Source organism: Myotis brandtii, unplaced genomic scaffold, assembly GCF_000412655.1.
Source record: "Myotis brandtii unplaced genomic scaffold, ASM41265v1 scaffold26, whole genome shotgun sequence".
NCBI lineage: Eukaryota > Metazoa > Chordata > Mammalia > Chiroptera > Vespertilionidae > Myotis > Myotis brandtii.
The window spans coordinates 902,562-913,296 of NW_005359880.1; the positions used below are offsets into that span (position 1 = coordinate 902,562).

A 10,735-nucleotide genomic window follows, 5' to 3' on the forward strand; every position below is an offset into this window, starting at 1 on the left:
TGTGAGCAGCTTGAGTGAGGACAGAGGCTAGTCCCCTGTACTGAGCAGAGAGCCTGGTCCACAGAGAGGCAAATATTGAATGAATGAATATGTAAGAGGAAACAAGGTGCAGGGGTCTTAATCCCCCTCCAGAGTTAAGATCTCTGTTTGAAAGTAAGCCCGGTGCATGGCACAGACATTCCCCTTTGAACTTGAACCACATCTCTCCAGAGGTGTGGAGGTGCTAAAGGGCTGGTTCCCTAACCTCAGGGAAGGAAAGGCATGCCTAGGCTCCAGATCCGATTCCATGCCATGTTTTGGAAGTTGTGTTTACGTCTGCCTTCATCTCTAGCCTTTCCGCTCCAGCATAAGCAAAATTATAACCCTGCACACTGACTTGCATGCAGTTATCAGAGCCCCGTGCTCCTCTGTTGAGGGACTTCGCCCCTGAGGCCGCTGCCTGTCTGTGAATGACAAATCGAAAGTCAGGGTTGGAGAATCAGCCGGACTTTTCCTGCCCGTTTGCAGCAGAGGGAGGAAGGAGAGGATGAGAGATTCTGAAAATAAAGGTAAGGGCCCACTGCAGAGGGGAGTCAGAGAGATGCTAGAGATGCGATTGCCCTCCACGGACGTGTTTCGTGTGTATTAGCGACTAGTGTAGCGTCACTGTGCACATATCATTTTAACATTCCTCGTTACATAATAAACATGACTTTTTGAAAAAACTGGCCTCTAAAAAATTATACAAAAATTAAAACGACTGGCTTTGGGCTTCCAAATAGTGTGTCATTCAATTTTCCATTCTTGTGCGACTAAAAACCTTATTTTTGCATTCTTCATTTAAGCTTAGATGAGGAACACGTTTCCATCTCACAGATTTCTTCCGTCAGCTCTCAGGGTTTTGGTAATTTTATATTGTGTTTGGTAATTTTATATATTAAATTTATAGTGTTCACAGTAGTTAATGTGTAGGTTTTCAGTGCGTTATTGGAGTTGGAATAGCTGATATACTTTGGACTTACGTAGTTTGGGTTCTCAAGAAAAGCGATGACTGGGGAGCCCTTACTGAACATTAATCTTTTTAGGAGCGCCCAATGGGGCGCTTTCCCTGACCTTCAGAACTGTTTACCTTGCAGAGAGAAATTTGGATGCAAACTCCCTCGACTCCCCAACCTCCACCCCCTAGGTCATCAGCATGTTAACATCCCCCCACCCCCTGTCGCTCTAATTCCCTCGGAGGTTTGGTGGAGGAGAGAAACGGTTTTAAATTCTGAGGCTGCTTAATATTTCTGCCGCAGTTGGGGGAGGAGCGATAGACCCCAAGGTCTCAGGAGGCTCGCCGTGCTCTCTGATCCTGTTTCCAGGACGGAGCCCTCCCTTTCTGCTGCGTTGGTCCAGCTCCTGGTGCGGGTGCCCGGAGGCAGGCGCAGGGGCTGCGGGCTCCCGGGTAGTTCCCGGGTGGCCGCCGAGCAGAGGACGCCGAGCAGAGGACGCCATCTCTGCGGGTTGGTGCCCTGCCGCTGCTTCCTGAGCACTAATTTTAGGGGTTGCCTCCCCCCCCCCAACCCCCCTCCGTGCTTTCGCGATTCTCTCCCGGGAGCCACTGCTCATCCATTTGCACAAGACTCTCTTCTCCCTGTGCCGTCTGCGTTAAGGAGACCGGGCACTTTGCCCTTGGGGACCAGGCTTGGGTGGCAGGTGGAGGCGGCGCACAAGCAGGTTACTGGCAGCCAAGTGAAGTTATTTGGGTGATCCGTGCAAGGACAGGGGCCCCAAAACGCCTCCTTTCTGTGCGCAGGATCTCGGGTTTAGCCTCCTGACCAGTCCCCAGCCACTGTCTCTGGCTTGTTATAAGATTCCAAATTAAAAATAAGAAAAGAAAACAAAACCATAACACACACACACACACACACACACACACACCCCATACGCAATCTGATGTCAGCAAGGAGACTGGTATTTTAAGCTACCAAGCTGTTTGTAGTGCAGGCTGTTAGCCACCCCACTGTCAGTAATCGAGGCTCAGAAGAGGGCTGGGGTAGGTGCTGTTGGTAGTAGTACCAGCTAGTAGTCTCTGGGTCATTCATATCCACGTATTGATCCATGTGGTTTAGATGTTAAAATTTTAATGAAGCAGCCTTAGCCGGGAAGAAAACAGCTATGCATGGGCCTGGTAAGTGGGAAGAGGGCCTACCTAATACTGTTTCTAAGCCAGCCTCTGACAGACAAAACCTGTGCGTGTGTAAGAGAACTATTTTAAATGAACTCAAGAAGAACGTTGGCTTTTCCTGTGTTGTTTTCAGTGGCTGGAGAAAGGGTTACTAGAAAGAACAAATTTGTTTATATGCCATGTCATGCTAGGCCAGTGGCATGATTTCGAAAAAAATTCAGGCTGTCTGAATTGGAGGCTGTGGTTGTGGTTAATATTCACCAGGGGTTGGAGTAGAAGCTGTTACACCGTTTCCCAGTGTAACAGCATGTTTCCAGTTTGGGATCCCAGCTGCTTTTCTGAAGTGAGTTGGTATTTGGAACTTTCGTTTCACTTTGTTTCGAAAAGAGCCTTTGGTTGGGAGTCAGAATAGTTAGGTTTCTGGCTTGTTCCGCCACAAACTCATTCGTGAGCTAGGACTTTGTTTTTTTGGATCTCAGTTTCCTTATTTCAAAAATGGAGAAATGTTAGACCAGCTCACTGTTCTTCAGATTGTGGGCAGTAAGAAAGCCATTTAGTGAGCCTCAGGCAACATTTAGAAAGATGAAATTGAATAGAAAATGGTAGAAACCATTGCACATGGTAAGGGTAAATATTGTTTCCGGAAACTTCTGTTTTAGATATTTACGTTTGTTTTGGTAGGTAAGCATGGGCTACATTGATGTCAGGTTCTATTTCCCACTGTGAATCCTCACTAAGTCAAAAGGAGAAACACTGAAATAAATCATAACTTCTTTAATTTGGTTTGCAAGGAGTCTGTGAAATGCAATTTTATATGCATGTCCTTTTTGCTTATATATGAGAATATTAATAGTTTTCTTCAGATTTTCAAAGGGTGTATAAGCCCCCCAATAGGTTGTAAATTATTATATTTTTTCCCAAACCTCTTCCTAGCTAATTTCTTAGAAATGAAAGAATCCTTTCATGCTGGGAGGTGGTTAAGTGTTGACAGAGACCAGCTGAGAATGTGATGTGATGTGGTGTGTGTGTGTGTGTATATGAATGTGTGTGCATGTTGAAGAGCGGGTGTGATCATGCTAACCATACCATAAGAACTCTTTATGGGTTGCAAAGAATCAGTTGGAGACCTGACTATGAAACATAAATATACTAAAAATTAGAGTTTTTGTGCTGAAAAGTACTACAGAAAAACTATTAAAATGTGAATTTTTCAGAAGTCAACTCTCCTTGCAAAGACCAAAAAAGAAAGGGAGGTAACGTTTAAAGAGGTTGACAGAGGCAAATAAATACTCAGGATGTTGGTAGGAGAAACTGAATTTTTATAAGCTACCATCACATGACTAGTGTTCAGTAAATGTTAAATTGTAGTTTAATAAATGTCATTCTTTGTCCTATTTTTGGTATATGTTGTCTTAAGACAGTTGGGCGAGGCTGTCTTTTTTATTTTTTAAAAGAAGAATTTTCTTTTTTAAAAATATATTTTTATTGATTTCAGAGAGGAAGGGAGAGGGAGAGAGGGATAGAAACATCAGTGATGAGAGAGAATCATGGATCGGCTGCCTCCTGCAAGCCCTCTACTGGGGATTGAGCCTGCAACCCTGGGCATGTGCCCTGACTGGTAATCAAACCATGACCTCCTGGTTCAACTACTGAGCCACACTGACTGGGCTGAGGCTGTTTTATACAAGAGACACTGTGTAACATTTACCCAGCATATCTCAAAAGGCTTTTTAAGCCAGAAAAAAATTTGTATAAGGCTACTAAGAAGAAAATAGTTGAATGAGTTAATAAGCAGGTATTAACAAACATGACAGCTAGTTATAATAATGACCATAGCTTCTATTTAACTAATAAGTAGTACATGAAAAGCTGTCTGCAAAGAGCTTTACATATTGTCACAACATTGATAGGTAGGGGGTATTTTATATGTAAAAAAATGGATTAAGAATTGTGTACAGGGATACAGCTAGTAAGTAGCAGAGCTAGGATTCAAACCCAGGTCATTTTATCTCCAAAACCATTCATTCACATGGTAGACAAGGTTTGAGAATAAGTAGCATGGCGACTTGCAGAACTTTGAATAAAATTTTCAACATCATTTATTATTAGAATTAAATTACTTGTTATAAAAGGGAAATGTGAACCTTAGAGAATGATAGCTTTTGACTAATTTTCTAGATTGTGTTTATTTGCAAAGACATCTTAAGTCCAGCTCCAAATTTTTCTTTTATTTAGTAAGTTCTCTGAGTATTTTATACAACAAAGTTTTAGAAACAGCTATGAAAGTATAGGAGTGGAGAATTTGAAAATTTGGGTGGAAATTTTTTTTCCTACAAGGTTTCAGGACAAATAGTTCTTTCGATTTTTCTGCTGTTTTTCTATATTTTATCTCAAAATAACAAACATGACATTTTGTAAGCAAATGAAGTTATGTATAGCATATTTTAATGTGTTAAAACTAGGATTAGAGCATTGGTCTATGCTAGTGGCAAGTGGAAACTGCATATCCAAGGCCCGCTCTTGTCTTGAAACACATCAGGAACATCTGTTTTTTATTCCCCTTCCTATCTAATAATAGACAAACATGGTAATTAACCGTAACTTCGCTACCCTTCCCATTGGCTAATCAGTTCCTGAAATAATTTGATTATTTTATTGAATTTTATTATAGAGTCTGTTTGAAAGTTTGAAGATGGTCAGATCCAGACTTTTAGGCCCTAAATATTAAAAAGACTCTGGTGTTCATACCCAAGTCTGTAATTCAAAGTAAAATAAGTGTAAGGAAGTCCAAAAACATTGTGCATTTTTTTAACCATCACATCTACTTTGATACTTTTAGAGTACTCTGGTGTTCATACCCAAGTCTGTAATTCAAAATAAAATAAGTGTAAGGAAGTCCAAAGACATTGTGCGTTTTTTTTAACCATCACATCTACTTTGATACTTTTAGAGAACTCAGATTCTTTCCAGGATTTTTTTGTTATTGCTTCTTATGACTGTGTGGGTTGAGGAAGTGATATTTTGGCTGGGTGATCTGTAAAATGGCTGTGTGATTTTTTTTTGGTCTCACAGCTAGTATGTGATAAAGCTGGTTTTACAGCCTGGGTAAGTCTGGTGGTTCGCAAATGGGCATGGAACTACTTCCTGTGGGAAACTGGAAATATGCGTTCACTGGGCAGACACCAGAAATGCTCAATGTACTGGAAGGTTCCAGATTATTCTGTCCCATGACAAATTATCTCATGTTTTGTGCAACTTTCAAATGTTTTGTTGAAGAGGTAAGTAAAAACCTTCTATAATTTTCTGAGCTTAGAACATAAGTTGGTTTTATATATACACTGAAATTACCAGGATTAAAAATGCTGTGTGAATCGAGGAAAGATTGTACTTAATTTTGTTCAGAACATCACTTACGCAAAGTGACACCACTTGCATTTGACATTACAGTACAACACACCTGTCTCATTCAATGTACATACAAGTGCATGTATGTGACTACTTTATTATGTTCCCTGACATAATCCTGCTTGATTATTTACATATTGAAATGCATATTGTTTTATTATAAACTAGTGGCCCGGTGCACAGATACATGCACATTGAAAGGAAATTAATTAGAAGAAATATTTTAATATCACTATTTGCCTTTTCTCTATAATAGAAGTGCCAACCAAATTCATGATTGACAATGACAGATGGAAACATGTGTGCGATTGGCACCAGTGAGAGCTTTATATATATTGCGCATGCACGGGTCAACGTTTATTTTTAGATTGCCAGTGCACATCATATGTACCGGCTGGTCAGTCGGTTGGACAGTCAGACGGACGTATGGTTGGCCACTTACCTTTTATAGAAATAGATAACTTGTCTTTCACTTCTCTTTTACATTATAGTTGGTACATTATATATCTTATTTTTCAAAATGTTGTGTTACATAGTTTATTTTATCTTTGAGTTTCATTTTGAGATACTAAACAGGGAACTACAAAATATGTATTATATTTATGTATATTTGTGTTACCTGGAGTTTATAAAAATGACTTTATTTTGGCCTCCTTAATATTAAAATGTTTGACCCAACATTAAAACTTTTTGAGATTATATACTCAATTATATGTTTACTAGAGGCCCAGTACATGAAATTCGTGCACGGGTAGGGTCCCTAGCCTTGGCCGGTGATCAGGGCCAATTGGAGCCTTCCAGCTGCTGGCCAGGGCCTCCCTTCCCCGGTTGCTGGCTGTTGGCCAGGGCCTTCCTTCATTCTGCACCGCCTCCTGGTGGTCAGCGCATGTCATAGCAAGCGATCGAACTCCTGGTCTCCGGGTTGAACTCCCAAGGGGACAATTTGCATATTAGAGTTTTATAGATATAAATAGTTCATTTAAAAATATTTAGACCTATCTATAGCAATGAGATTGAGCTGTGCACAAACTACCCTCTTTTTTAAAAAAAATAAACTTTATTGCAGAAGACATTCATATGTCCCCTTTTTCCCCCATTGGTCCCTTCTAGCACCACCCTATTGTCTGTGTCCATGGGTTATGATACATGCATACATGTTCTTTGGTTAATCTCTTCCCACCCACCCCTGCCTTCCCTCTGAGACTCGACAGTCTGTTCCATGTTTCTATGTCTCTGGATCTATTTTGTTCATCAGTTTATTTTGTTCATTAGGTTCCACATATGAGTGAGATCATGTGATACTTGTCTTTCTCTGACTGGCTTATTTCGCTTAGCATAATACTCTCCAGGTCCCTGCATGCTGTCTCAAAGGGTAAGAGATCCTTCTTTTTTACTGCTGCATAGTATTCTATGGTGTAAATGTACCATAGCTTTTTAAAAAACATATATTTCTATTGATTTCAGAGAGGAAGGGAGAGGGAGAGAGAGATAGAAACATCAATGATGAGAGAGAATCATTGATTGGCTGCCTCCTGCATGTCCCGCACCAGAGATCGAGCCCGAAACCTGGGCATGTGTCCTGACCGGGAATCAAATAGTGACCTCCTGGTTCACAGGTCGACACTCAACCACTGTCCTACACCAGCCAGGGTGTACCACAGCTTTTTTATCCACTCATCTACTGATGGGCACTTGGGCTGTTTTCAGATCTTAGCTATTATAAATTGCACTGCTATGAACATAGGGGTGCATACATTCTTTCTGACTGGTGTTTTGGATCTCTTAGGATATATTCCTAGAAGTGGGATCATGGGGTCAAATGGGAGCTCCATATTTAATTTTTTGAAGAAGCTCCATACTGTTTTCCATAATGGGCTGCAGCAGTCTGCATTCCCATCAGCAGTATACACGGGTTCCCTTTTCTCCACATCATCGCCAGCACTTGTCATTTGTTGATTTCTTGATGGTAGCCATTCTGACAAGTGTGAGGTGATACCTCATTGTCTTTTCAATTTTCATCTCTCTGATGATCAGTGACTTTGAGCATTTTTTCATATGTCTCTTGGCTATCTGTATGTCCACTTTGGAGAAGTGTCTATTTAGGTCCTTTGTCTATTTTTTTTATTGGATTGTTTGTCTTCCTTTTGTTAAGCTCTCCAGACCAGCGCTTTTATTTCCTGGGAGTTATTTGATAACTGCTTCTATTTCATATCATTTGTTTGGCCTATTCAGGTTTTCTTATTCAATTTTAGAAGATTGTATTTTTTTAGGAATTTGTCTATTTCATCCACATTGTCCAGCTTGTTGGGATATAGTTGTTCATAGTATTGTTTTACAATCCTTTGTATTTCTGTTGCACTCTCACATTGATGTTTCTCTCTCTCTCCCTCTCCCTTCCCTTCTCTCTAAAAACCAATAAAAAATCTTTAAAAATAAATTAAATAAATTGAAAATGTGGACTAAATTAAAAAATAAAATCACCAGAGCAAAACACCAAGATACCAATGACATTTTCAAAATCTTATAAATAATAAAGGGTATGTACAGTTGATTTCTAGTTACTGTTTCTTGCTTATTCAAAGCTTGTCTGTATCTTCTTTTCCCATATTTTTTCTGAAATGATTATAAATTTTTGTTGCTTTGTTCCAAACAATATGGACCTTTTCATTTTCATGAGTCTGACCCTACATTCAAATGTTTAATACCTTTGTTTTGTTTTTAATAATTTGGAATTGTCAACTCTCACCTCCCAAGTTCAATGCAATTCTAAAATTTACAAGATAACTTGAATGATTAAGTTACAAAACATTCCGTAAAATTTGTTAGCATAGCTTTCACCCAGCCTTTTATCATAGCTGAGTAGGTATTTTTTCACCATCCTTCCCAGGACTTAGGGTTATGTATAGGTGCTGCTGGTCACACTCATGGGCTTCATGTCACTCTGCCCATGTCCTTATATCTCAAATCCAAGGTCAGTTAATTCAAATCCAAGGTCAGTTAATTCACTCATTCATCTCATCTTTTTGCACTAGACTCTCCTTCCTTCTCAAATATACACTAAGATAGTTCTAGGAATTAGGTTAGGGCAGTGATTCCCAAAGTGGGCGCTACCGCCCCCCGGTGGGCGCTGCAGCGATCCAGGGGGGCGGTGATGGCCACAGGTGCATTTGGTGGGGGCGATTAACTGCTATTAACATTAAAAAAAATTAATTTCCAGGGGCTGAGTAATATTTTTTCTGGAAAGGGGGCGGTAGGCCAAATAAGTTTGGGAACCACTGGGTTAGGGCAATAAATAGCTCTATTCAAGTGTGACCTAAAACTGAAGAGTGACCAGGTGATCGGTGCCTTACCCAAATGTGGGAATGTTTTTCATGTTACCCCAAATTTTGTATTAGAATTAACTAAACAAACAAAAAAGCACTTATTTTTCAGTCTTTTCAGATGTGTCTCTCTACTCCAATGCTGGTTTTTTAGGCACATTCAGTTTGTGAAAATTCATTGAGCTGAACACATGATTTGATTCATGCTTCAGTATGTCTATTACACTTCTGTGGAAAATTTGAAAGAACTAACATGCTATTGTAAAAAAAAAAAAAAAAAAAAAAAAAAAAAAAAGGACAAAAAAGCTTGAGAACCACTGATCAGGTTCAGCTTCCAATCCCAGAATGATTAGGGATGAGGACACTGAAGCTTGGAAGGGGAAACTTACTTGAGGGTTGGGGGAGTGTCTCATATAATAGGGACTGACACTCAGGCCTCTGACTCTAGTTCTGTCTTACTTTTCTTACCTTTCAGAAAGGGGATGAGGAAAAACCCAGCACGCACTAACAGCGAGCTGGATGACATTCGCAGAACCCCAGATGCATCTTGCATGAGTCATCACTTAACTTCCCTACTCTTTTTTTGCCATCTTCAACCTCTTCCCTGGTCATTTAAAAACAGACACTTTTATCTCATGAGAACTTGGGGATGGTTATTTTATGACCTAAGAATTATTTGACTACATATGCTTAGAAAAAAGGGTAATTCATGCCTGTGAAATCTAACAGGAGCCCAGCACAAGGTAGTTTGTTTCCCTTTCTAAGCCATTTTTAGTTTGGTGCTGTGTGGTTTAAATTTAGAATACTTTTTTCAAACTGGGGGTTGGTGGGGGTGGGTGTTGGTGCAGAGAATGAACTCAGCTGTGACTCCTGCTGCTGCGAGTTAAATGGTAAAATCTGAAAACCAGTATTAAAGGAGAGGTCTCTCAAGAGAGGGGGGGATGCAGGAGAGCAGACTTACCTTAATTGGAGTGGTGGGGGGCAGTAAGGAGAAAGAAACAGTGGGAGATAGCTCCTCCTTTCCTCCTGCTTCTATGGGGTGTGGCCTGTTGAGGATGTGGTGGGGGTATTTTGTACACACACACACACACACACACACACAATCACACACACATATAACTTGGCTTGGAATTGATAGTGCATCATTTTGTCATCCTGGATTTATTTTAATTCCTCGAAGGCTGGATTTTGAGTTCTCAACATTCTGTTCCTTCCACCTGAGTGTATTTCCCCTCCTCTTTGCCTGGCTCAGTTCTACTCTTTCAAATAGTACCTTCTTCTTGAAGGCTTTCTCTGACTCCAGGTCCCCTCCCTGTGTTCTGCTTTATAACACCTAGCATAATGCTTGACACGTAGTAAGTACTCAATATATTGTAATTTAAAAGTATATGTTTCCCAAAAGGAAATTATGAAAATTCAAAAAGCACAAGAAGAACTGTAAGAACCTTCTATCATTCCATCCCTAGAGATAACTGCTGTTAAAGCTTGAGTGTATCCCCTTTCTGTGATATCTTTATATATCCATATATGTGTTTTACTTGGTTGAGATCATTTTTTTTTCAGTTAACATGACTGCCAACTTTCTACATTTTTAGTGTCTGAAAATACTACAAAATTTATAATATTTCATAACAATAACCTGGCCTTCAGTTATTAAAAGGAGATTTAGATACTGGCACTTTTAACAATTCAAACTCTACTTAACAGGAAAATGTGTTATTTATTTAGGAGGCTAATTCAAGTTTCAGAGAAAATAAATGATATAATAAATAGAGCACACATTGACCTACCTTCCTTCCTTCCTTCCTTCCTTCCTTCCTTCCTTCCTTCCTTCCTTCCTTCCTCCCTCCCTCCCTCCCTC

General features: G+C 40.0%; 1 protein-coding gene across 2 annotated transcripts in view; it reads left to right on the top strand.

Annotated features, from left to right (window-relative positions):
- Window positions 1-343: 343 nt before the first annotated feature.
- DNAJC6 (DnaJ (Hsp40) homolog, subfamily C, member 6) overlaps window positions 344-10,735 on the top strand; it is a 117,143-nt gene continuing 106,751 nt past the window's right edge. Inside the window, exon 1 of one of the 2 annotated variants that reach the window (XM_014541062.1) lies at window positions 344-548. In XM_014541062.1, the coding sequence (XP_014396548.1) occupies window positions 527-548 (22 nt within the window). In that variant the 5' untranslated portion in view covers window positions 344-526. Of the gene's footprint in view, window positions 549-5,404; window positions 5,428-10,735 lie in introns of those variants that run through there. The other variant, XM_014541063.1, reaches the window with a different exon arrangement.